Raw genomic sequence first — 26,679 nt, 5'->3', positions numbered from 1 at the left:
AAACAGCCTGTGTGTGAGAGAGGGGGAGTGCACCTCGGGAGGTGCAGGCGTGTGGGTCAGAACGTGGGAGGGCGGAGATACAGGATGAAAAGTGGAGTTGTCCATGGCCGCTTGCGGGTGTGGTTCTGTGCAGGGTAGGTGCAGGTGGGAGAGAGCGCCATCCTGTGGCCAGGGGCGGAATTGGATGGGAGACAGGAAAGCAGGAGGGAGGTCAGGGAAGAGAGGAGAAGGAGCCACCTGGGAGGGGCTTGCAGTGATTCCCCTGTTGTATCATTTCAGTCCATTCAGGGGCCTGGTACCACCATCAGAGACCTGCAGAGCGAGCAGGCTGCCCTGTTTGGGGGACCCTGGCCCCAGTCACCGGGCTCCGGCTGAGACACGTCATGGTTTCATGCTGTGCAGAGTCTAAAGCGGGGAGCCCAGCTTCATCAGCCCCAAGCCAGGGGTTTATCCCCGGCCACGAGAGCAGAAGGGGAGGGTGAGAGGTGGAGCCTCAGGCAGAAGAGGAGGGGCCAGGGGCTAGCGTCCCCCAACAGCTGGTTCACTGGCCACCCATGCTCCTTCGTGTCCTAAGGAGGGGAGGCCCCGCTCCCTAACCTACCAGCAGGTCTATGCTGGAGAGGGGTCATCCAGCACCATGGCACAGGCTGTCATCCGCAGGGGACTCTGCAAGCATTCATTTACCCACAGCTCCTGGGAAGGTGCCTCCATCAGGGCACAGAGGGAATGCAGAGAGTTAGGGCCAGAGCTGGGGACAGGGGGGCTGATTCACGACCCCAGACAGCAGCGAGGGCTGGCCAGGAAGCGCTGGGAAAACTTTTGAGAATTTGAAAGATTTCCCCCTCCCGAATTGGGATGAAAAGTCAAAATCTTGAAAGTTGTGTAAAGTGACTGTCTGGGAACAAAGAGCGCGGGGTCAATGGAAACGTTTCATTTCAATATTGACCTTTTTGATTTTTAATTCTTGGTACTATAATTAATTTACATTTCTAAAGGAAAAGTTGTTGTGAGGCAAATGCACAGATTGTGTTATTCTGACAGTTCCCACATGCGACATTCTGACAATCTCCAAACTTACCCCCCAAACTATTTTAGTGACAAGCAATTTGTGGAACCCAGCCTTTTCCCACAAACAGCTTTGGTTCGGCCGAACCCTTCTTCCAAAACTTCCCGCCAGCTCTCAGTGCGTCCCCTCCTAGACCACCTCGGGTCTTTAGCTCTGCATACTTGTGAGACAGCCAGAGATTCCCTTGTGCCTTAAGGAACCATCTGTAAGCTCCCTGACCACCTGTACTGTGCAGAGAGGCTTTGGTGACAAACGACGCACACAGCATGCATTTGCACAGTGCTGGGACCCACTGGTGAGAGGTGCTAGAGATTCGGAGTATAGCTTGTTATTATATTATTGTTAGTGTGGGGCAAAGCACAGGGCAAGTCCCCCATGTTCATTAGCAACACACCTGTCTTGGCTTCGCTCTACCAGGGCCCCGGATGCAGTGAGGCTTTCATGACTCGCTTGGACGCTGTGCCGTAGTGTCTCGGGGCTGGCTGGTATTGCAGAGCCCACTGAGAGTGCTGGTGTGCCGCTGGAGCTGGGGTTAGTTTCCTTAGTGGCCACGGGGTGTCACCCTGGCATTGTCACAGGAGCTGCTGGTGGAGAAGCTGCTGAAGAATGAGACTGGTCCAGCGCAGATGCTGGTTTCCGGGGGTCCCACGCCCAGCTACTCTCAGCTGGATGCCCCGAAAACTCGCCCTGGTCAGGATTCCCGGCCGAGAGAGGCTGGATCAGAACTGTGGGCTGGACCCCTGAGCTCCAGGAGCATCTGCACGAGGATTTGGATCCAGAGCTGAATTTGGCAGCTGGGGTCTCTCTTTCTAGTGGGGCTGAGTCTGAGTGCGCCCTGTGGGGAACGTGTGGGTCCCAGCTCCATGGCATGGGCCCATCTCTGATTCCAGACTGCCCCTGCATTTCCCCTCCAGGAGGCCAAGCCGGCAATGCTGGACAGACTCCACGTTCGGCCCTGCACCCGCTATGGGGGAGCGCCCAGTGAAGCGCTGCCTGGACACATTCTGCCAGTCTCCGAAAGGGAGTCTCTCAGCCTGACCTCCCGGTGGGCAGCCAGCGTGTTCCCTCGCCAGGCGCTGCCCAGCAGAGGAGGGTGAGCGAACCATGGCATGGGCTGGCCGTTGTGCCTGGTTGGAAATCTAGACTAGCCTGTTCCCAAAGGCCTGTGGGGCTCGGTGCCTCCAGCTCTGGGATCCCGACTGGAGACACCGTACAGGGGCTGCCCTTCCGAAGGGGCCTCCCAGACGCACTGCTCCGGGCAGGGAACTCCTCCTGGGCCCAGCATCCTAGCAGGGTGACTAGCAGTAAAGACACCCTAGCTATTGCAAAGTCTTCTCTGCTTCTGCTGCGGCCTCTTCCCCTGTCCCGGGGACCCTCTCTCCTGGAAGGGGGCTCAGTCCCAGAGCCCACACTAGCAATGGGCACTTGGCTCCACTCGTGTGGTTTCAGTTAACGTTCCAGCTGGCTTCCCACATCCAGGTTCTCTCCTTGCAGGACCACCAGGGCGGGGTGGGGCTGACGCTGCCTTGTCATGGTCTGTTGTGCACCTCAGGCAGACGTCTTGGTGGTTTCTCATAGGGCTGGATGCTGCCTATGTCCTCAGTCTCTGTTGTGTTTACCAGGAGAATTGCTTCGGGATCCAGGTGTCCAGACGGCAGGCTCCCATTTGGCTCGCCGTGGGGGGCTGCAGTTTGCTGTATTTCTGGACTACCCCTTAGTCCCCATCCCCGGCCCAGGCCAGAGAGGGGCAGGCTGCCCTTCAGTGCCCCTGAGCGGTAAACTGGCAGTGCTGCGGGGCTGCCTAGGACTGGGGAAGGTCCGGAGCTAGGCCTGCCCCTGCTCTCGGGGGGACTGTGTTCTGCCTTGGGGCGCCTTGGGCCAGGGCAATAGGTTGTGGTGACTAGCTGGCCAGCTCTGCATCCTTGCCCACCAGCTGCCAGCCCTCCAGGCCTGTGTGCCTGCGGCTCTGGGCTGCCTGTGTTAACGAGTCCCCGGGGGACACGCTGCTCCCTGGCCGACACGTCCAGTAGCTGGAGCAAGGGACAAAGAGCCAGTCGGGCTGCCCCACTGCATGACCTGACGCTGGGAGGTTAGACAAGTGTACCTTTATTGAGCTTGGCTTTGAGCTCAGCCGAGTGGGCCCGGAGCCGGGGGCCCCAGTGGAAGGCGGGTAGGGTAAGACGCTGAGGGGCAGAAGGGGGCGGCTGCGGCCTGGCGGTTGGCAGCACTCACTGCTGGATCCTCCGGATAGACTGAACCTGGGAGGTCTGCGCGTGGGAGCCCCACTCCCTGAAGTGCTTGTATTCGCCCGCGTGACGGTCGCACTCCAGGATGTACTGGAAGCCTCGGTACCCAGGGAACTGGGAGCAGACCCAGCTGCGGAAGAAAACAGGAGAAGCCATCGCCTTGCAGCCAGCCCCAACCCCAGGGCAGCAGGGCGGGGGTCGTGCGGACAGAGCAGTGGGGGCCCCACAGACTACAGTACGTGGGGGGGTCTGAACTCCTGGTTCTCCGCAGCCACAGCATCACCCCGGGACCCTGCAGGGGCCTGGCAGCTTCAGTGGGTTTGGGGCTCAGCCATATGGCCCCCTCCTCCCCCCGGAGGTACTCACGCGCCAGAGTGAGCGCGGAAGGAGCTCACCGCGCTGCTCCCCCAGCCCATGGCTGGCAGCGAAGGGTAGTCGTCGCTCAGCTCCCCTTTCCGCCCCAGGAAGTTCTCCCACTCGAAGATCGTCATCTTGCTGTCCCGGTGATTCTGCCGCGAGGGGACAGAGAGATTGCAGGTGGGCTGGGGACACCTCCTGATGCCCCCGCAGGGCCTGCCTGCTCCACAGGGCCGCTCTGCCCCAGGGCTGCTCCTGCTTCACCCAGCGGACGAGACAGCAGAAACGGGCCCCTGCCTCTAGGAGCCGGGGCTCAGAGCAACTCAAAGGGCACCCACAAAGCACCCCGGTTAACTGGGGGCTGGGGCCCTTTCTGACAGTGAGAGGCCTCGGGGAGCTCGGGGGTGGCTCTCCGTGGCTTCGCTGCAGGGGTCTCGGGCCCAGGGTGCACACGGGGTGACTCTCACCCGGCACTGAGGGGGGGTGACTCTCACAACACCTCCTCTCTCCAGACCGGGACCTGGTCCCTGGAGTGAGATGGGCGTCAGCACATGCTGCCCAACTCCCGCCGGGCATCCCAAAGAAGGGCCGGGCCTGAGCCCAACCTTCGTGTCCCTTCGCGGGTGAGTCTAGGGGCACTGGGTCAGTCCTGGGCAGCGCCCCCCACAGACATGGGAGATGGAACCAGCCCCGTCCATGCTAACGCGCACGTCCCTACAGCCTGAGCCTGGGGCTGTGCCAGCCTCACCCCCAGGGGCCGGGGGCAGCGGGGACCTGTGTGCCAAGGCCAAGGCCATGAGAGCGGTGACTTGCGTCCCCAGGGGGAGCACCGGCCACACTTGTCTGGTCAACCCACTGCTCTGCGGGGCCAGCGAGGCCGGGTGGGAGGAATAGGGGTGTGCGGGCGGATGGGGAGGCCCGGGGGAGCAGTCGGCCCACCCTGCAGGCAGCTCCCCAGCCCTACTCACAGCACAGGCGATGGGGCGGAAGGAGCTCATCCTCTCCACGTGGTAGGCGTGGCTGCCACTCCAGGCCTCCCAGCGAGGGTACTCGCCTTGCTCCAGAACGAACTGCTGCCCCTGGAAGCCCACGTGCTCAAAGCCTGCCCACCTGTGGGGAAAGCCAGAGCCCGGGTATCCAGGGAGATCAGGGGCCGTGAGTGCTCAGGCGACCGCATTAGCCCAGGGCCAGGGCAACAGGCGACCTCAGCTGGGATGACTGACTGGCCAGCTCTGCATCCGTGCCCACCGCCGGCATGTGGGCTCCCTGTCTCTGCTCTGGGTCCCAGGGCCCCGCTGATCACTCCCCAGCCCGTGGCACCCGCTCGCCTGTGGGGGAGATGGGGCTCGGCACTGGCAGCCGGGCGCCCATAGATGAGCTAGAGGTGGATGCATGTGCCTGCCCCGGGAGAGCTCCAAGGGGCTGGGCTGGGCTGCGTGGCTGGGGCTGCCAGCCCCTTGGGACGTGTTGACACCACTCCGGGAAGCAGAACGATTTCTCGGGGCCAAACACCAAGCATTTCCAGGGACAAAATGTAATTGAAATCCCCAGTTTCCCAGGATGCCCTGGGGCACGTACAGCCCCCCCCGGACGCAGCATTCTCCAGGGAGCAATGGGGTGGCAGTTTGGGAGCAGGGCAGGGCCGTCCTGGGACTCACGCGCCACTCTCAATCTTGAAGGAGCGGAGCGTCTGGAAGCCGCACGCCCTCACGTCGTAGCACTCGGCGGTGAACTCCTGCCTCCGGCCCTGGAAGAACTCCTCATCCCACACCAGGATCTGGGGGGACAGACGGGGTCAGGGGGCTGCTCTGGCATCATGGAGCGACTCTCCCTGGCTCCTGGAGGGCGCCGGGGGCATCCCACAGCCCTGGGGCAGCTCACACATTGCTGCAGGCATGTGGCTGACATCCCCTTAGGCTCCACGCCAGGGTCATCGTGCTGCAGCTCAGGCCCTGGCCAGGCAAAGTGCAGCGGGGAACGAGCAATGGACTGTGCTGTGACCTGCCCTTAGCCAGGACCCTGCAGGCAGGGGAGTGGTTTTCACGTCCAGCCGCCTCCCTGCCCCTGGGTTTGGCCTCAGCCCCCGGGGGGGAGGGGCGGCTGGCTGCATGGGAGCAGGGAAGGGGTTAACTCCTCTGGTGCATGAAAGGTTTGGCTGGGTCTGGGCCAGGCAAGGGGTTCACATCTTGGGCCAGACTCTGTGAGAGCTGGGGCTGGGGGGAGTCCGGTGCTCCAGGGAGAGGAGAGTGGAGGGGAGGGCTGGGCTGGGCCTCCACTCCTGCCCCATCTCTGGCTCCTGCCTGCAGCGAGCCCCGCTACAGGGGCCTGGCCGACAGAGGCACTGAGCGCCTGCAGCTCCCAGGGAACGTGACTCCCAGTCTCTGCCCTGTCAGCAGCAGGAAGGGCACTGCACTCGGCTCACTGCCTTCCCGTGGCATGGCTGAGCCTGGCTCGCAGGCCCTGCCCCAGCCCGATGCTCTGCCATGGAACCCAAGCCTGCTGAGTCCAGCAGAGAGCAGCAGTGCCCACGCCCGGGCCAGACATCGCCCCACCTCAGCCAGAGCGGGGTGCAGGGAGACCGGCTCTGCATGCACCAAACACGCATGTAACACGCCCTCGGACTGAACCCCACTGCCCCTCCAGAGCCCGCTGGAGAAGACGCCACCACACAGAGCTGGGCTGCTCCACCAGAGCCACCTGGCTGTGCTGGGGGGGACGTGTCACCGTGTGCCCCCCAGTCCCCACTGCCCGTTATCCCCTGTTGTACCAAGCTGGGACGGGCCTGGTGCCTAGGGCCCAGGAAAGGGCTCTGAGACAACAGCCACGGGGCAGACCGGCTGTGCCTGGCAAGGAGTGATTTCTGGGCATTCAGCAGCCTGGGGCCTAGAGAGACACCCCCCACACACCCTCCCAGGCGTATCAGCAGCAGGGGGGCGAAGGGGGGTGTCCCTTCAACCCCCGCCCAGCTGTGGCTGAGACATTCCCCGTGCGCAGGCTCGCCATGGGACTGGCCATGGGGGACTTTCAGCTTTACCATGATCCCAGCGAGCGGGTCCTGTTGCCCAGGTCTCAGCACGGGTCCTAATGCCAAACCAGCTCCCGGCGATGCTCCCCCCAAGACCCCAGCTCACCCGACCATACCTTCCAGAGGCCAGAGAACTTAGTGCAGTGTTGGCTCATTGTGGCTCTGTCCTGGGGAGGAAACGAGAAGACCAGATGGTTAAAATCTGCTCCACACAAATCTGTGTTGTTGGCAACTGGCTGCAGGCTGAGAAACCCTCCCCAGGGGACTGGGATGGAAGGGCGAGGTCACCCCACTGAGCTGGTGCCTTCCTCTGCCATTGCTAACCCCTCCTCTAGCCCTTCCCTCCTGCAGCCACGGCCATCTGGGTCTGAGCCAGTGCCACGGCCCCATGGCCAGTTTGTGCCCTGGATCACACCCCTGTGGGGACATGGAGAGCAGCAGGAGGCCCCAGCCTAAGGCACGGTGCCACAGCTAGGGCCAGGCACCCTAGGGATACCCCACCACTCCCATTGTCTGCACACACTGGTGCTTTCATGGGTGAGGGAGGGGCTCATCTGGAAGGCACGTGGGTGGGATGGGGGGCTGGGATCCCCCTGCTGGGGTGGGACACAGACACGAAGCACAGATGCCTCATCCCGATCACATGACCCAGTGCCTGCATCTCAGATGCAGCCCAGTCCCCAGGGAGTTAATGCTCAGGCCTGCATTTGCTCTGCTCTCTCCACTCGGGTGCTCAGGCCCCAGCACCTGTTGCTAGGTCTGACCCTAGTTAGTGTTTGCTGCTGTCTACAACATAATTGTGTCTGTCGGCTCCCTCCGGCTCACTCGCCGTCCTGGCAGCTGGGACTGTAAGTGCCCTGGAACGGCTGGCTCTTTGCAGCCAGCCCGTCAAGCCCAGACTTAGCCCCTCTCTGTGAGGATTCGGGACCTTGCCAAGGATGCTTCCTGCAGTGGCAGCCCCAGAGGGAGGTTTTACGGTGACAACCCCCTGCCCTCAGGACAAATCCCCTGGCGGGAGCCGCTGCAATCGAGTAGGAGAGAAAGCAGTGCGGCTCCTAGGAGTCCATCATCCCCGGAGCCCAGCCATGCTGGCGAGCTGCTGTCCCTGCATTTCCACCACGCCCAGGGCAGTCTGAGCTCAGACACTAGCCGAGAGCACTAACCCCACAACGCTGCCGCAGCTGGGAACTCTGAGCCTTCTCTGCCACCTCTTCTGTCACCGCTGGCTCCTGCGTCTGGCGTGTCCTGCAGGGTGCCGGGGCGGAGCTGTGTGAGCGCCCGAAGGGCAGGGCTCTCATCAGCATCGCTAGATGCTGCCGCCCCGTGTCCAACCTCAACCTGAGCCTCAGGGCCAGCAGGTTCCTACGGGCGGACGCTCTGCTCCAGGACAGAGTCCTTGGGCCCCGTCAGCAAACTGCTGCTCCTGCCCGGTCGGACAGTCCTGCTCAGCCTCCCTGGAGAATCCCCGTCCCTTTGGGTGCCCACGCGCCCTTCCAGCTCCAAGTCAAAGAGCATCTTGAAGCGAGCGCTGGCCAAGGGAGGCTGCTCCCTGCACTTACCTGGTGAGGAGCAGCTGGACTCCCGGGGAGGTGACCTGGCCAGCAGTGGCTCTGGCTGGGTTTTTATAACCTCCAGATAGAGACAGAGACAGGCAGAGCATTACAGAAACCCCTAGCTCAGCACATGGCGGGCAGGGATCTGGGGCAGAACAAAGACTGTTCTGTAGAGCAGCTAACGCACGGCCCAGCCAGCAGTGCCAGGCTCCCTGCTCAGCCAGACCCCGAATGCAGCAGAGACTGCCCTGGGCTCATCCCCGAGGGGGTCACCCTCCTTCCAGATGGCAAACAGCGGCTCTGCCTTGAGCGGCCTTCCTGGAGAACGGGGGGCCTCTGGCCTCGCTCATCCCTCAGTGCCTGCTTTGCTGCCCCATCCAGTGCGGGAGAGCGTCTCGCTCTTTCCTATGGGGCTGCACCCATCTCCCAGCCAGTGCCAGCAGCCCCCCCGGCTGAGTCAGGGGGTGGGTGAGTGGGGGCGGGCAGCTGTGAGTGAGACCCTGACCGTGTCTCTCTAGCACCCTGCTCTGAAACGTCTTGTGTGTGACAGGACTGGCTGAGCGTGCCTGTACGCGCTGGCGGAGGAGGTGCCTGGCTCCCTAAGCTTGTATGTTCCAGTCTATGCATCCCATGAAGTGGGCTGTGGCCCACGAAAGCTTATGCTCCAATAAATGTGTTAGTCTCTAAGGTGCCACAAGCACTCCTGTTCTTTTTGCGGATACAGACGAACACGGCGGCTACTCTGAAACCTGAGCTTGTACAGGTCTCCCTTGGGGCCAGAGCCTGAGGCTGCTGCCTGTTCTGTGTGTGCACTTCTGGCACCCGGCTTTACAGCAGCTGCTCCCACAACACTCGGGGGGAGGGGGGCACATGCAGGGAGCACAGTGCCATGGAATGGGCGTGACCTGACTGATTCCTGGCTGCGCTCCAACCTCACGCTGGTGAGCCACCCCCACGCCCCCACTGGCCTGTGCTTTGGTACCCCCCGGAGTGAGGCTACCTGCCCCCCTGCGGGGAGGTGACGCTCATTTCCATGAGGGCTGCCTTCACACAGCCTGGCTGTGGTGCAGCCGGAGCCATGGGAGAGGATGGGAAGGCAAAGCATGGTTACAGGAACAAATAAATCAGGTGGATGCAGATTCTGGGCCAGCTTGGGTGGGAGCAGCCGGCTTGCTCAGCAGGGGCCCTGCGTGCTGCTCCCCTTTGTGCTCCATCAGGATGGCGGATGGGTCTGGACCACAGGGCCTGGGGCAAGTCCTTCTTCAGGTTTGGATTGTGTGGGGTTCAAACCAGTGCCGATATTTAACGCAAGCCTCAGGTTAAGCTGTGCTGTATGTAGCATTGTAACGGTGGGCCTTTCTTTTCAGTGCGCCAGTGCTCCCTCCTGGTGAGGGTAGAGCTGAGCTGAGATAAGCAGAGAGATTTGAGACACAAAGTCACTTGCTAGGAGAACTCGAGAGCCAGGAACAGAAGCAGCTAACAGGAGCGTTTCAAAGGGAGGTTGGAGAGGGAAAGGTCTTTCTTCTAGGTCCAACTCTACATGTGGTATCAAGATGGCCAGCGAAGGATCAGTGGAGGTGAGCTGCATCAGATGTGCCATGTTCTCTTTCCTGCCTGAAGTCTGTGTATGAAGTGCAAGTTGGTGGCTGTGCTGGAAGAAAACATCCTTGGAACTGCTAAACCTTAACTCAAAATGGGTTCCATCCAACACTGAGGAATTCTAAATTAGTCTGTGTCTTGACAGATAAAGAGGAAGTGATCACAAAACTAAAAGTTAGTGGTTGCGTAGATGCAAATAATCACGACTTAATTACATTTGTGATGCACAAACAGAATAAAGTCCAAATCAGTAATGTATATATTTGGGAGCTTTAAAGGAGCCCTTTCACAAAGCTGAAAACTATTATGGGTCAAATCACTTGGGAGAGAGAATTTAAACAGAAAAATATGACTGATGCTTGGGAACTTTTAAAGGACATTTTACGAGATGCCCAAAAAGCCACAATCCCACAGTTAAGAAAGAAGGTCACACTGATTAAAAAAGCAGCCTAGCTTAGAGGAGAAGTGAAAGCAGCTGCAGAAAATATAGAAACAACATATAACAAATGGAAAAAGGGACCGTTGATAGGAAAGAATATAAATTAGAAGCTAGAAATGGTAGAAAATCTTTAAGGGAAGCTAAAGGACACAAGTAAAAATCCATGGCCAGCAGGGTTAAGGACAATAAGAAGGTTTTAAGTATATTAGGAACAAAAAGAATCCTAACGGTGGTATTGGTCCATTACTAGTTGGAAATGGTAGAACTGTCAATAATAATGCAGAAAAGGCTGAAGTGTTCAATACATATTTTTGCTCTGCATTTGGGAAAAGGTCAGATGATGTAATCATACCATATGATGATTAAATACTTTCCATTCCAATCGTAAGCAAGAAGGATGTTAAGCAGAAGCTACTAACATTAGACATTTTAAAATCAGCAGATTCAGATAACTTGCATCCAAGAGTTTTTTCAAGAGTTGGCTGAGGAGCTCTCTGGACCATTCATGTTGCTTTTTCATAAGTCTCGGAGCACGAGGGACGTTCCAGAAGACTAGAAGAAAGCTAATGTTGTGGCAATATTTAAAAAGGGTAAATGAAATGACGCAGGTAGTCATAGGCTGCCAGCCTGACATAGATCCTGAACAAAATAATGGAACATCTGATAAAGGAGTTGGGTAATAAAGAATTAAAGGAGAGTGGTATAATTGTGGAGAATATGGGAGATTTCTGCATTATTTTAATGAAATAGTATGTGTGACTCCATTTACCTGTTTAATCTTGTGCTGCCTGTTAGTGCAAGGGGTTAACTTCTTCCCCAACTCCCTCACTGGAAGTGGGGAATAGGTGATCAATGGACTAATGAGTGTGGACTATCAAGACTCATAGACATTTGAAAAGCTCTAACTGAACATTACAATGGCTGTGACCAAACCAAGAAAACTGGTTCTGCCAAGTGAGCTAGTAACCCGGCAACAGGTCACCTGGTGTGGGACTTCGATCCCCTTTGATTGGGATCTGGATGTTACAAAAGGGAGGGCTATTTGCAGACCGTGATCGGCGGCACTTCGGCGGCAGCTCTACCGCGCCGCTTCATTCTTCGGTGGCAATTCGGCGGCGGGTCCTTCCCTCCGAGAGGGAGAGAGGGACCCGCAGCCGAATTGCCGCCGAAGACCCGGATGTGCCGCCCCTTTCCATTGGCCGCCCCAAGCACCTGCTTCCTTTGTTGCTGCCTGGAGCCGGCCCTGGCTATTTGGGAGAGTGGAAGGTTGCTGACTGCAGGGGTCAGAGCGAAACTCTAAGACTGGAAAAGAAGCCAGGAGCTGTGAGGGGGACCCTGGACCCACTAGACGACTCTCACCAAATCCCCCGAACCACTCAGGAATGGTGAGGAAATTGAGACAAGGAAGGGTGTGTAGGTGTGTCATGCTCTGGATCTGTATATCTCTTCTGCAAGGGAAAGAAAAGGGTGATTGCGTTGGAAATATTTGTAAAGCCGTTGTCTGTTCGCTTCAGCTACCACATGTCCCTGAGGCGGTGAACTGTGACCCAGAGTGCCACAGGGCTGGAGCTCTGGAAAAGGAAATGTGCACGTAGCTGGGAGATGGTGCTAATCTCAAAGGCTACGCAGTTGGACTGCAAGGTCTCAGTACTCAGAAGGGGGTGCTGGAAGGAAGATCTGCACCTGAGAGTGTGCCTGGAGACACACAGGCAGAGGCAGGGCCTGGGCCCTGGAAGCTGAGAGCACACAAGTCCATTGTGATGGGTCCCAAACACTGCAGCCTGCTGAGCGTCCAGCTGCGGAGTTTCATCAGGTATCTGACAAGTCATCATGAGTCTGTGGAAAAGAGTTCTTGTCAAACTAACAGCATATCTTTTTTTGACAAGATCATAAGCTGAGCAGGGAGCTTGGGTGCTCACGTGGACTGGGGAAGAGGACGCAGGGAGATGGGAGCAGTGGTCTGGAGGGTTGAGAAGAGGAAGGGGGAGCAGGGTTAATGGTGGGTTCCTCAAAAGAGACAAAATACTGTTGATGGGTCGCCTTAATAAAAGGCTTGGAAACCACTGATCTAGCAGATAAAGGTCTCACATGAGTCAGTGTCCGGAAGCTGAAGCTAGATAAATTTTGAACCGCGAGGATAATTAACCCTTGGAACAACTCCCCAGGCGATTCTCCATCACTGGCCATTTTTAAATCAAGGGATCGGATGTTTTTCTAATAGATCTGCTCTAGTTCAACCACAGCTAGTGGATGTGAAACAGGAATTAATTCAGGCAAGTTCTATGGCCTGTATTATACAGGCGCACAAACTAGATGATTATGAAGACGTGGAAAAGGCCCACAGGCCTGGCCTAAGCACTCGTGACCAGGAATCAGGCCGAGAATTTGTTTTCAATACTAGCAGGAGAAAGGAAGTTCCCAACATAACAAAGGGGTCGATCGCTCAGCAGGTGGTGATGGACAGACCCTTGTCACTGACACCCAGGTATGGACTGGTCCAGTAGGAAGGACGGCCTAGTGGATAGATCTCTGAACTCAGGACCCTGACGTTCGATCTCTGTCTCAGAGACAGGCTTCCTGTGTCACCTTGGACAGGTCAGGCAGTCTCCCTGGGCCTCCGTTCCCATCGGTACCATGGAGCTAACAGCCCTGCCCTGGCGCCCAGGGCGTGGGGCGGGTAATGTCGCTTGATGCTGCGAGGGGCTCGAGTACTACGGTAACGGGAGGGCGTAAGTACCCAGCTATCCCAGACAGACCTTGGTCGCAGCCTGTGAGGCTATGGATAGAGAGGAAAGCAAAGGAAGGCTGGGCTGGGGCTAGCGTGATGGTGGGAGTGGAGCCCCGGCCCGGCCCACCTGTTCAGTGAGAGAGAGAGGCCCAGGCTGAGCCTGCAGAGGGGTTCAATGTGCCCCCTGGGAGGGGGTTTCAGGGCCTCTCCCCAACCTGTCAGTGCCCCATATCCCATTGACCCTCCCCAGGGGAGGCCCTTGCTCCCACACCGAGGCCCGTGGCCCAGCGTGTGCCAAGTCCGGCCTGGCTATTGCAATGTGAAGGCGGCAGGGAGGGGTTTCTGGGAGGGCTGGTTACTGGAGGGGTGATGGGCAGTGGGGGGGGGTGCAGCCCCAAGCACACCAAGCAGGGGCTGGGAGAGCCCTGGGAGGTTCCTTAGGGGCTCTGCCAGGCCCCACACCGCCCCACCCCACCGCCTCTCTGACCATCCCTGAGTGAGGTTAACCCTCTGAGCGAGGGGGCCGGAGGATTCCTGTAGGGCCATCAGCCCTAGATTGGCCCCGCCAGGCTCCTCCTGCTCCAAGCCCACCTGCGTATCTGCCCTGCAATGGAGCTGTGGCCGTTTGGGCCCCGGAGAAGCCTGGGCCTTGCGGGGAGGGCAGCAGGGCCCTGGGGACCCATGCCTCTCAGAGGAACCCAGAGCAGCAGGCCAGGCTTTTTGGGGGGCTGTGAGTCTATGGAGGTGGCGGTGTGGGGGCTGGGGCTGGGCACTGCTCTGCATGCGCCCTGGCTGGGTGTCTGCACTCCCAGCAGCAGGACTCCAATGCGGGGCCAGAAAGCAGCCCCGTCAGGCCTTCTGTTGTGCCCGGGCTCACAATGGAAAGTGCTGGGTTCAGCGGCTGTGCATGGGGCCTGACAGAGGTTTCCAGTTCATTGACTACATTGCAATATGTGATGACTGCGAGCATCAGGGCAGACACTGATGAGCTAGCACTTCCATTGTGCACCGGCCTGGGGGTCTGTCCTTGCCAGGCTATAAAGTGGGGGCTTCACTGGACCCCAAAACACATTCCCGTTCATTCCACCGAGAAGCAGCAGCTGCCCAGGTAAGAAGACAAAGTACCCTGGGCAAATGGCCGGCAGGGCAGAGGGTCTGGCCCAGGGAGCAGAGACAGACCCTGGCGAAGGGCCGGCAGGGCAGAGGGTCTGGCCCAGGGAGCAGAGACAGACCCTGGCGAAGGGCCGGCAGGGCAGAGGGCCCGGCCCAGGGAGCAGGGTCCATAGGGTTACCATACGTCCACTTTTTCCCGGACATGTCCGGCTTTTCGGCACTCAAACCCCCGTCCGGGGGGAATTGCCAAAAAGCCGAACATGTCCGGGAAAATGGCGGCTCTGCTCCTCCCCTGACTCTTCGGCTCTGTTTAAGAGCTGAGCTGCCTGAGCGCTATGGGCTTCAGGCAGCCCCCATGCCTCCGGACCCCAGCCGTCGGCCGGGCACTTCCCCTCCCGGGCTCCAGCTGCGCTGGGGAAATGCCGGCCGGGGGCGCAGGGTCTGGGGGCTGCCCGGCAAACCGTGAAGCCGGTAGCGCTCGGGCAGCCCTTTCCCCGTGGCTGGGAGTGGGAGGGAGGAGGGGGCGGAGTTAGGGTGGGGAAGGGGCGGAGTTGGGGCGGGGCTGGGGTGGGGAAATGGGCGTGGCCAGGGCCCGTGGAGGGTCCTCTTTTTTTATTTAATAGATATGGTAACCCTAAGCAGGGACAGACCCTGGCGAAGGGCCGGCAGGGCAGAAGGCCCGGCCCGGGGAGCAGGGACAGACCCCCTCTCTGGGCCATGTGCAGGGAGTGACCCCAAAGGGGCACGGGCAGGGCACAGGAATCCATTATCCCAGCACCCACCCAGCCCCAGTTATTTCTTGCCACTCAACTGCAAAAGAAGCAACCAGCTAAAGAGGGGCAAGGAGGCAGCGTGGGCCTGGGGTCGCCAGCGCGAGCCCCCCGAGGGCAGGGGGGCTGAGGCAGTCAAAGGGGATGGCAGGACTCCATTGGGTGTGGAGGACCATTGCTGGCTCGCTGGGCTAGCTGCAAGCAGACTGTACGGTGGGCAGAGCAGCCCAAGGGAGGAGAGAACAACCCTCTGCTGGGGCCTCGGTCAGGGGAGGGGTGTTTTGTGACATACACACTAACCTGCAAACGATGTCTCCTTTCGGTGCCCCTCTTCCACCTGAGCTGACCACAGCCATGGCGGAGACCATGAAAACTGCTGCTGCCAGCCAGGCTGCTGATGACAAGGAGAAGGGAGCTCTGGCCCCAGCCCCATATCCAGACCACACTCCTGTTTCGAACACGAAGGCTGAGCAACCTTCCAAGCAAGCTTTCAGGGTAAGCCCCCTGGGATGACCAGCCCGTGCTTGGTGCGGTGGGGCGGGTACAGGCAGCAGGGAAGTGTCTCAGCAGCAAGGTGCCATGGATGGCTGGGGAATGTGTCAGGCTAAAGAGCAAGGTTTTAGCTCTGGAGCATCATGCATGAGCCCCAGCTGCCCAGGCCTAGGACCCCACTAGGACAGGCCTTCTCCTCGCAGGGGCAGTGCAGTTCCCCTGAGCAGGCCCTGGCAAGCGGGCTCCCTGCACTGGCCCTTGCCTTGCACTTGCAGCCAACTCCTCCTCAGAGCAGCCCATAAACGATTACGTGGATTCCCACCAGGCCTTCTGTGAAGCACCAAATCCCAGTGACGAGGCGTCCGGAACAGCGGCTGTGTGGGAATGACAGAAGTTAGAGAAGGAGAAAAGCCAAGAGGCAGAGGCAGAATCAGCCTGTCCAGCATGTCTTCTAGTGCTTTAGCCACCACTCCCTAGAGGCTGAGTACTGGCCTGCACAGGGAATGGCTCCAGGTGCTCTGCCGAGTCGTGGGCTTGGGGTCTGATGCTTCACACCACTCTCTCCTGCTCCTGCTGCTAGAAAAATCCAAGACAGGGGTTTAGGAGCAGGGCAGTTCTCAAGCTGGGGCTGAGGCTGTGAGCTGCAGCTGCTCTCCCCCCGCTCCAGGAGAGGCTGGGCTGGTGTCTAAACCACATGGCTCTGACACTAGGATCCTTTCCTGGAAGGGCCGATGGCAGTGGTGTGCTCTGAAAGAACCTGAACCTTGCTCAAGTATCAGAGGGGTAGCCGTGTTAGTCTGAATCTGTAAAAAGCAACAGAGGGTCCTGTGGCACCTTTGAGACTAACAGAAGTACTGGGAGCATAAGCTTTCGTGGGTAAGAACCTCACTTCTTCTTGCATCTGAAGAAGTGAGGTTCTTACCCACGAAAGCTTATGCTCCCAGTACTTCTGTTAGTCTCAAAGGTGCCACAGGACCCTCTGTTGCTCTGAACCTTGCTGACTCCACGGGAGGAATGGGGAGGAAAGCCACCCTTGCCGGTACACGCACGCCACCTCCAGACAGCAAAGGCCACAGCTTTAGATGAAGCTTCTGATTTTGCAGCTGCAAAATCCACGCTGTGAAAGCGAGGGACCCTGCAGAATTGCCTGTTTCCCTGGATTGGGTGTGTCACTGCGTAGCTCAGCCCCAGTCCCCACTCTGTGGCTGTGCCATGCACCCCACACAGGCACACGCCGTTTTTCAGGTGCAAAGCTAGAGTCTGGTTTGAGGCCATTTGCAGAGTGGCTGTCAGCCGGGGACAAAAAGCAGGAAGGGGAGAAGTAACCGGGAGCTTGCTCCCACTGGGCTCACTAGAGGGGCGTATTCAAGTCAGCACTGTCCTAGAACGACTGGAGACTGGTCCTGGGGCAGCGGGTCAGAGTGAGCCGGGGTGGGATGGGGCATCCTAACTGAGACTCACTGGAAGTCCCTCCCACCACATCTCTTCAGGTCCCTGAAATGTCACAGGATTAAGCTGAACAGTTGTAAGTAGTCAGGGAAGAAAGCAGAAGCCGTAGCCCACCCTGCGGCAAGAGAGAGCAATTCAAAACAGGACTGACACAATAGAAAATCCTTAAGCCTCTAACAGCTGCCAAATGTTGCAGATACTTCCTCGCAGAGGGCACCTACTGTGCTGCTGAACTTCTCAGGGCCATCCAGAGGGAGCGTAGTTAGGTAGTGGTGGCATGCACCTGCTCCAGGTGCTCAGTGCACAAGCTCCATCCAGGTAGAGCATGCGGGCTGTGCTGCAGCTGTTCCCGTCGGTCCTAGCATTCTGCTGACTCCAGGGGAAGGTAACACTGATGGCAGCGCAGCAGCTGTGGGAGAGCCAGGCTGAACGCTATCTGCCGCTAACCCCCCGGGGGGGGCTATTGCTCTTGCCGGTTCTGAACCCTTTTCCTCTGGCTCCCTGCAGATCGTCATCTTTGAGCAGGAGAATTTCCAGGGCAGGAAGATGGAGTTCACAAACGAGTGCCTGAACCTAGGCGACCGTGGGTTCGACCGGGTGCGCAGCGTCATTGTCAGCACTGGCCCGTAAGTGACGCAGCCGGGGCAGGAGGCACACGAGAGGCTCTCAGAGGGGTCTGGCAGGCAGAGTTAATGGCAGGGTTCAAAAGGCAGCCACTGTACTAGGAGGCACAACTCAGTGCTCACAGCCCTGCCGCTGACTTCCATTCACGTGTGTCAAGAGTCTGTACAATGTTATCAGCCACTGCTGGGAACTTGTGATCTTTGGATCCAGCGCATCAAACTACATTTAACATTGCCACAACCTGCCATTATAATTAACCTCTTAAATACAACACCATGCAATTCCTGGAGCCAGATCAGTTAGCAAGGCCAAGGCAATGCAGGACATGTAGGCCAAGACCGTCAGAAGTGGCTGGTGATTTAGGAGGCCCAGCCTGAGACACCTTGCTGGGCCTGGCCACCCAAAATGAAGGCGGTTCAGCTTTCTAGGAAGTCAGATTTGCCCTAGTCTGTAGCAGCGGAAGTGTGTGTGTGTGTGTGTGTGTGTGTGTGTGTGTGTGTGTGTGTGTGTGTGTGTGTGTGTGTGTGTGTGTGTGTGTGTGTGTGTGTAACAAGTGCTCCCCCAAGGAATCTTTCTTTTAACTTACATTTGAACCAGGAAATAATGTAGGAGGCAGACCCTGGACTTCGGGGCTTTCAGACACGTCTGCGTGTCTATAATCCAAACAGCTCTTGTGCAAAGAAATGAAGTTGTGCAGGATCATCCCTGGGGAATGGAGTTCCTGAGGGGCTCGGAGTTGTCTGGAGTGAGTGTCTGTCAGAAAAGGACACAAAATGTACCCTGCAGAAAAGGGAAATGACCCCTTCTACACAGAGAATTGTGCAACTCACCAGAGGTTGAAAGAAGCTATTCCAGAGAAAGGGGCAGGCATGCAGTACAGACCCATGGCTTTATTACCATCCATTGTATTTTAGAGGGACAGTCCCGTCCTTCTGGCAAAGGTTAACCAAGACTGCAGACTGCCTCTGCCCAGCGGCGTTAGGTGGTGCTTCACTTGGGGGATTCAGGCATTCAGCACCACGCCGCCTCCCCTGATGGCAGTTTTATAGCAGCACTCCTTGTCACCTGAAATGTGAGGAGTTAGGACGGGACATTACTGTGTCGTCGTTTCTGTTAATACTGCATTACCCTTTAGTATCCCTGTGAACTCCAAGAGTAGTATGAAGCTGGGTCAAGGCAAGCCGCTCGGGGAGTGGTTTGGATCGATTCCTGCAAGTGACGGACAGCCTGAACAGGAACGGTTGAGTTCCCTGGACGGGAGTCTAGTTCGCAGTCACCCAGCACCTTTCTCATTTGGTAGCAGGTTACACCCGCCGGGCAGGGGGAACTGATGACACCAGGTGCAATGCTGGGGAGATCCAGGCATGGAACTGCTCCATTGCTGTGTCCTGGAGCTCTGCAAGGCATGTGCTGGCCCTCTCATCCTCTCTCCCAACAGGGAACTGGCCTCCTGGCCATGGGGACCAGATCTTCCTGCAAGCTCAGAGGGTGCCAGAAGTGTGGGATAACATTTCTGGGCGAGAAGCACTGAGCCAGTAGAGAGTGGTGGTGCCAGGCTGTGCAGAGATGGTGAATTTAGCTGCCACGTTGGCAGACATTAGAGCTGCCCAGGAGCGCATTCATCTTAAAGAGAGGTTTGAATGTGGAGTGGCCTTTGTCTATGATTCCTAATGACTAAGAAAAGGGAGTCCAACTAGACTCTGAGAAGCTATTAGGTTCCATTTGTAAAACAAAGAGCACTGCCAACAAAGAGAAAGCAAGGGGAACATTGCCCTCAGGCGCTGGTACCGTGGGAAGATTGGCCATAAAATGAAAGAATGCTGTAAATTTAGGGCAAGCCAAGGCAAAACTACCCAAGTTCTTGGAATAGCCGCTCACCCAGCCTGTAATACAGGCAACACCAAGCTAGTGTGGGTATGAGAGGGGAAGGCCTCAGGGCAGCCCCACGTGTTGTGTTAAAAGCAGCAGTGAAGGAAGCATGAATAGGTGGAAGTCATGGGAATTGCAGTAACCTCCAGGTGAATGCCAGTTGCTAACTGTACAGATGGTTGATCTTGCTATTAAAAGAGCATAGGGACTTCAGCCGACACAGTCTGTGATGACCCCAAGCAATGCCACTGGAAGGGTGTTTTGGTCTCAGTGAGGCAGTCTGGAATGTACAATATTGTACAAAAGAAAAGGAGACCCCAATAGGAGACAAGAGGCATTAGGAGTTGGTTTTTGACTGACACTGGCATGATCTTTGATTCGCGTACTTTGAATGACAGATGTAACACACCTGATGAATTTATCCCTCCTGTGAAGGTGTAAAGTGCTGTGTCAATGCTCAGTGTCGTTCTTGTTGTACTGGACAAACAGGGGAAGAAGCATTAAGATTAAGCTGTAACCTGAAACCCATGGACATTTTGGGGGTTACAAAACTCTAAGCTAAAGGAGGATTATGACGAGGTGGGATGCAGAGCAGAGGTGGAAATGCGGGTGCAGAGTTTGTGGTGCTTGTTTTGTAAAGACAGGAGAACCCCTGAACACCCCAGTATTTCATGAGAATAGCAAAGGAATGCATCACTGCCGATGTGCTTGGCATTTGCTTCCGACATGGTCTTAGGAGCGACAGACCTGACCTACCGAGACGAGAGTCTGCAGCCATAGAACAATGCAAAGCCGATCACTGTACCAGTGGAGCTGGCCCGGTATCAGTTTGGTTGTCATGAATGACTCGAGATTCAGACAGTATGAAAGCAACAGTCTGTAATGGCGCCTGATGCTTTATTAAACCTGCCCTTTATCAGCTCCCTGGGGCTACAAAAGTAACTCCCACCGCCCCAGCACAACCACAACCCAATGATTTCACCAGACCCTAGGACCTGACCTACGCGAGTGCGTACACCATGGCTGCCTCTGCTGCTAGTGCAGCTGGGGGAAACTTGATGAGAAATGCTGAGTTGACATGGCCTCGGGATGTAGATGGCTACATCATCCTATGGACTGCGGCCAGCATCTGCCATGTCTTTTGATGCTGTTCTGAGGAGAGTTAATGAGCAGACGGGAGTGTTGCAGCAGCTGTTATGTCTGGGCAGGAGCTGAGCAGCTCAGCAGATCTTCTGTAGGGTGCTTGGGGGGAGCAGGAGGAACGGGGGTGGGGGGAGCTATGTGCCGTGCCAGGGAAGCTGTGGATAGCTCCTCGGGTAAAATGAAGAGACTTTATGACACAAGCATCACGTGGGAAAACTCTATCACGAGGGGAATTGGTTGGAGCAGAGCCCTCAGCTGGAAAACGCACAGCCGGGCCCTGCGTATCACTGACCGACAGAGACAAAGTGCTTTGCAGACTCCAGTTAGACCAGGAGAGTCAGCTGAGGAGGTACCAAGAGCACTTTCAATTGCAACGTGCATTCCTTGGAAAGTGAAACGCAATGGTGAAAGCCAAGCGGCCAGCCTGACCACGCACCATCCACCAGGGGGGTGGAGCTGGCCAAGGGTGCGGGCTCAGGAAGCAGACTGCACAGTGACAGCGTAAATGGTCCTTCCCAGCCTGGGAGGGGGAATCAGCCTGGGAGGACGAGCTCTAAATAAAGCAGAGCTGGGAAGGGTGAGATGGGAAGTGCGGGGGAGCCGTAAGAAAGGTGTAAACGGAGCACTATTCAGGACCAAAGGTTTATACCTTGCTGTTTGCAATTCAGCCCCCAAATCCATAGATCGGTGCCCGCGTTCGAGCATTGTGAGCCTTGAGCCCTGGGATCATGAAATGGAGACCAGCCCAGGGCACTTGTTCATGTTATTCAAAATGTGCTATTTCAGCGGAACAGGCCAGGAGCTGCTGTGTCCTGGCATCCACACACGTGCCTGATCTGATGGCCACTGGGGCAGTAAATCACGCAAGGCAGCCAGGATTACACAGCCCAAAGACACGTGGTCTCCCGTGTGGGACAGTGCGGGAGGGAGGGTGGGTAGAGACACTTGGATCACTTACCAGCCCGCAATATGCTGATACTTCCTGCTGACTGACATGGGCTGAGTTCCACATTCCTGGGCCAGCAGCAGCAACGGCAGCTGACATCATGGAAGAGAGGCTGTAAAGTCCCTGTCTGTAACAAAGGCTAGAGACGTGCAACAGTGAACACAACCCCTGGCAGCGGGCCCTGCGGGAGTCCCTCCCAGTTCTATCGCCGCGTGTTGCGTGTCTCTGGCGCCCTGGACATCCCGCTGGGGGCATGGCTACTTCTCGATTGTTTTGACACCTGTGTGAGCATTTCCCTTAGGCACGCAGGGCGAGAGAAGAGACGGAGGCAGGGAAGTGGGAATGATTAGGAATTCCCAGGTGAGCTGAGCTCAGCTGCTGGCTGGCGAGCGAGTCTGAGCCCAGGCCCCACTGCAGGAGATGAGACAGTGCCGTAGCTATTTCTAACCTGTCTCGTGTGTGTAGCTCTGCGGCCTGCTCACTGCTGCCTTCCTCATGTTCTGCCCCCACCCCTCTCCTCAGCTGGGTGGCCTTTGAGCAGTCCAACCTGCGCGGAGAGATGTTCATCTTGGAGCAGGGCGAGTATCCTCGCTGGGATACCTGGTCCAGCAGCTACAGGAGCGACTGCTTCAGGTCCATGCGTCCCATCAAGATGGTAAGAGAGACTGGACCTAGAGTCCGACTGGGCTGCTTTCAGGAGGGCAAAGTACAAGCCATAAAGGAGTAGAAAACAAGCGTGGGCTCTGGAGATGCCATGTGGGGGTGGCTGGGTCCTCACGCTGGTGAACAGGACCCCCTATCAGAGCTGTGCCCCACAGCTGTCGGGGATAATGGCTCTGCCACTGGGAGGAAAGCGTAGCCTGTGCAACCCAGCAGCCCACCTCCCGGAGGTGCACAGCCTTGAAACGCACCTGGGCCAGTGAATCATGCTGCAGGTCGGGGGAGGGGGAGGACTCCTCCTAGGCCCTGCGGGTGATCAGCTGGGACCTGCAGCCAAACTGGCCTCTGGCACTTTCAGATGCACTGTTGTTTGGTGTGGTCACAAAGCTGCTCGCTTCATAAACCGTTCAACGCAGGCAGGGGCTAAAGCAAAGGAGTGTGGGGAGCACAGGTCCATCTTCTCTGCTACAAATGAAGGGAGCTCCCCCCTCTCCCCAGCTTGGGTATCAGCGCCCCCCACAGCTCCCCTCCCCAAAGCCCACCCGTCCCCCTCTGCTTCGGAGCAAGGAGGCTCCCCTTCCTGTGACTAACCCTGTGTGTTGGGCTTTGGACCATGTAAGTCATTTCTACTGCTGCTGCTGGCTGCCAGTCCAGCTGCCCCATGCTGGGCTCTGAGCCCCCGTGGTTACGTGGCATGAGCCCACTGGTGTTTTGGCACGTGAGTGTGGATCAGCCCGCTGAGCTGGTTCTACCCTGCTGTCTTCCCCAGGCGGCTGATGGCTATAAAATCTCCCTCTTTGAATCTGCTGACTTCAAGGGCAACAAGATGGAAATCCAGGAAGATGACGTGCCCAGCCTCTGGGCTCACGGCTTCTGTGACCGGGTGGGAAGTGTGAAAGTGTCCAGTGGAACGTAAGCAGACACACTCCCCCTCTGCCCCGCACCCTATTGCCCCCCACAGACCCCAGGAGCGCGGCATGGGGGATCCACACCCAATCTCCCAGCCTCTGTTTGCTCATTGCATGTTAGAACCAACAGCGAAATCCTTTGACGGGTTTCCCTGCTGCCAAGAAGAGCCAGTGACTCCTCTTAGCTCTGGGGAAATCCCTGGACTATCTGGATGTGGTGCCAAGAGCAGGCCTATACCCCGCCACAGCCACAGGGAAGGCCAGGTGGGAGACTGGTTCCAGAGTCAATAAACATTCGAAATCCTGCACAGCATGCGGGGGTCCCTCAGTGCCAGGCCATGCTGGACGAGGGGCTTTCTGACAGCAGAGCCCTGTCTGGTCACAGCCGAGCCCGAGAGCAGAGGAGCCTGTTCAGGGCAGGGGCACCGGGCACCCCAGCCCTGCATTACCGAGAGCCTGACAGCCACGGTTCTCCTGCCTAGCAACAGGAGTGAGGCGTGTGAGGGGGTCCTGTAGCAGAGGGCAGTGCCCTCACCTGGGCAGCGCAGGGCACTAGACTCACACAAGTGCGAGCAAAGCCCACTGGGTGGGTGAAAATTCATATGTTCGAATGCTTCATGTGAAACATGTACCACCTGTGGCCTTCGCTCACACTGGCTCCACAGCCTGGCGCTCCGTGCTGCCCACCATGCAAGGGCCAGGGGGCTACGGCCCTGATATTTTGTGGCAATAGACAGGGCCGGCGCCAGTGTTTTTGCCGCCCCAAGTGGCGGGAAACAAAAAAAAGCCGCGATCGGCGGCACTTCAGCAGCAGCTCTACCGCCGCCGCTTCGTTCTTCAGCGGCAATTCGGCGGCTGGTCCTTCCCTCCGAGAGGGACTGAGGGACCCGCCGCCAAAGAGTCCGACGTGCCGCCCCTTTCTGTTGGCCGCCCCAAGCACCTGCTTGCTGCGCTGGTGCCTGGAGCCGGCCCTGGCAATAGATGTACACCTGATGGCTTCTGATTTAAATACTGGCCCACTGATCCAGGTGAGCCCCAGTGCCGTGTGGCCTGTAATAGCCTACATCTCTGAGATGCTTTATTTTGGCTTTCCCTAAAGCTGGGTTGGATACCAGTATCCTGGCTACCGAGGCTACCAATATCTCTTTGAGAGAGGAGACTTCAGACACTGGAATGAATGGTCGGCCTTCCAGCCCCAGGTCCAGTCTATCCGTCGCATCAGGGACATGCAGTGGGATCAGAAAGGCTGCTTCACCGGTCCTGATGCTCCTTCGAAGTGAGCGTGCTCCCTGCTAGCTAGCAATCCTGGGCCACGTAGCACCTCGACACCCCTGCTACTTTCTGTGAACAGCCCCCATCTTGCCTCTCTCTTGCATCCCCTTTCTTGGCACTTTCCTTGTATATTGCACATTTATTGGATGTCCTGTACATTGTGATGCAAAATCAATCAATACAAAAAATCAGACAACTACAGCAGCCTCGGAGTCTGTTCTGCGCTGGATTGTTCTCGGGGAAATTCCTAGCCCCTCTAACTTTCTTACCCTGTTTAAACTGCTCAATGCTCTGAGCTTCAGTGTTGGACATTTGGGGAGGGGAAGGTGGTTCTGCAGACAGTTGGGGTTTGAGGGAGCGGGGGCGATGGTTCTGCAAACAGTTGGGGTTTGCTCTGTGCTGTGGGGATGCCCAGGGTTTCTAAGTATGGCCCAAAGATTAGAACAGGACCAAATATTTGACTTTATGGGCCATATTCATCCCCTGGTGTGAATGGTCCCTGTTATCTCCATGCAGAGAACACCCAACCCATTGGAGGCCCTGCTCTGTAAGTCTATCTACACATGCAGACAGACTCTTCTAGCTGCGCTTGCTCCTCAATCCAACTACTTCATCAGAGCTAGGAAACAGGACAGGTTCCTAAAGTGCCTCGGGCCACACGGTGACGTTTCACTGAGAAAAGCCCTGGTGATGCAGGAGTCCTGGCATGGAAGGGGTTAATGGGGTGAAGTGGGCTGTACTGGCTGCCTGTGTCCTAGGAATGGAATTAAATGGGAGATCAGGTCAGTGGAATCAGTGCAAAACGGACCATTCCGATGCAGATCAATATCTCATTGCTGTGTGATGAAATCTCACACCGCATTTTGGCAACAAGTCTGCTGTTGTGGGGCCTCAGAAGCTCCCATCAAATATATATATTGATCACCATCCTTCGGTTCTTTTGAAGAATGCAGGCCCCTGCTCTGCTACACTGGAGTGGATCAGGAATGTCGCATCCCAATCCATGGTGTTACACCAGTATGAAACAGGTAAGCGAGAGGAGAACCAGGCTCTCCTGCATCGGCACCATCAGATGAAAAAGACAGAGCTCTCCCTTCTTGTCTGGTAATTATTGGTCAAAGTATTAATAATAATTAATAATAATAAAGTAAAACATTTGATTCTTGATCCAACATCAAACTGCTTCTTCAGGTGCTCCATATACAACACTACAGAACCCTCCGAGTGTGGCAGCAGGAGTGCTTTGGTGCAGCTATCTGAAAGCCAAGACTCTGCCGCCATATTTCCAGATGTCTTGAGAAGTGCTCACTGCTCAGGGCTGCAAAGACTTTTAATGTCTAGCTTGGCTTTTGAAAATTTCCACCTCGGCTTGTAAACTAGGAAGGAACAATCAGTTGCACAGATACAAAATAGGAAATGACTGCCTCGGAGGGAGTACTGCGGAAAGGGATCTGGGGGTCATAGTGGATCACAAGCTAAATATGAGTCAACAGAGTAATACTGTTGCAAAAAGAGCTAACATGATTCTGGGATGTATTAGCAGGACTGCTGTAAGCAAGACACGAGAAGTAATTCTTCCGCTCTACTCTGCGCTGATACGGCCTCAGCTGGAGTATTTCAGAGTAACAGCCGTGTTAGTCTGTATCCACAAAAAGAAGAACAGGAGTACTTGTGGCACCTTAGAGACTAACAAATTTATTAGAGCATAAGCTTTCGTGGACTACAGCCCACTTCTTCGGATGCATATAGAATGGAACATATATTGAGGAGATATATATACACACATACAGAGAGCATAAACAGGTGGGAGTTGTCTTACCAACTCTGAGAGGCCAATTAATTAAGAGAAAAAAAAACTTTTGAAGTGATAATCAAGCTAGCCCAGTACAGACAGTTTGATAATAAGTGTGAGAGTACTTACAAGGGGAGATAGAGTCAATGTTTGTAATGGCTCAGCCATTCCCAGTCCTTATTCAAGAGCTGGAGTATTGTGTCCAGTTCTGGGTGCCACATTTCAGGAAAGATGTGGACAAATTGGGAAAAGTCCAGAGAAAAGCAGCAAAAATTATGGAAGGTCTAGAAAACATGAGCTGTGTGGGAAAATTGAAAAAAAATGGGTTTGTTTAGTTTGGAAAAGAGAAGACTGAGAGGGGACATGATAGCAGTTTTCAAGTACATAAAAGGTCGTTACAAGGAGGAGGGAGAAAAAAATTTCTCCTTAACCTCTGAGGCGAGGACAAGAAGCAATGGGTTTAAATTGCAGCCAGGGCGGTTTAGGTTGGACATTAGAAAACACTAGGGGGGTTGTGGAATCTCCATCGTTGGAGATGTTTAGGAGCAGGTTAGACAAACACGTGTCAGAGATGGTCTAATACTGAGTCCTGCCTTGAATGCAGGGGACTGAACTAGATGACCTCTCA

General features: G+C 56.5%; 2 protein-coding genes across 2 annotated transcripts; one reads left to right on the top strand and one right to left on the bottom strand.

Annotated features, from left to right (window-relative positions):
• Window positions 1-839: 839 nt before the first annotated feature.
• CRYBA4 (crystallin beta A4) lies at window positions 840-14,792 on the bottom strand. The gene is made up of 4 exons (XM_065568930.1): window positions 5,328-14,792; window positions 4,638-4,779; window positions 3,679-3,821; window positions 840-3,442 (listed from the first exon to the last, which is right to left on the bottom strand). Exons 2-4 carry the CDS (start codon window positions 4,665-4,667, stop codon window positions 3,295-3,297), a joined length of 321 nt encoding a protein of 106 aa, XP_065425002.1. The 5' UTR covers window positions 4,668-4,779; window positions 5,328-14,792; the 3' UTR covers window positions 840-3,294.
• A 198-nt stretch (window positions 14,793-14,990) lies between these two features.
• CRYBB1 (crystallin beta B1) lies at window positions 14,991-24,456 on the top strand. Its single transcript, XM_005298479.3, has 5 exons — window positions 14,991-15,391; window positions 17,345-17,463; window positions 21,942-22,074; window positions 22,849-22,991; window positions 24,087-24,456. Exons 1-5 carry the CDS (start codon window positions 15,206-15,208, stop codon window positions 24,265-24,267), a joined length of 762 nt encoding a protein of 253 aa, XP_005298536.2. The 5' UTR covers window positions 14,991-15,205; the 3' UTR covers window positions 24,268-24,456.
• The last annotated feature ends 2,223 nt before the right edge of the window (window positions 24,457-26,679 follow it).

Source organism: Chrysemys picta, chromosome 15, assembly GCF_011386835.1.
Source record: "Chrysemys picta bellii isolate R12L10 chromosome 15, ASM1138683v2, whole genome shotgun sequence".
In the NCBI taxonomy this organism is placed as follows: Eukaryota; Metazoa; Chordata; order Testudines; family Emydidae; genus Chrysemys; species Chrysemys picta.
Note: the sequence above shows the minus strand (reverse complement) of the source record. Positions and strands in the feature narration are given on the sequence as shown.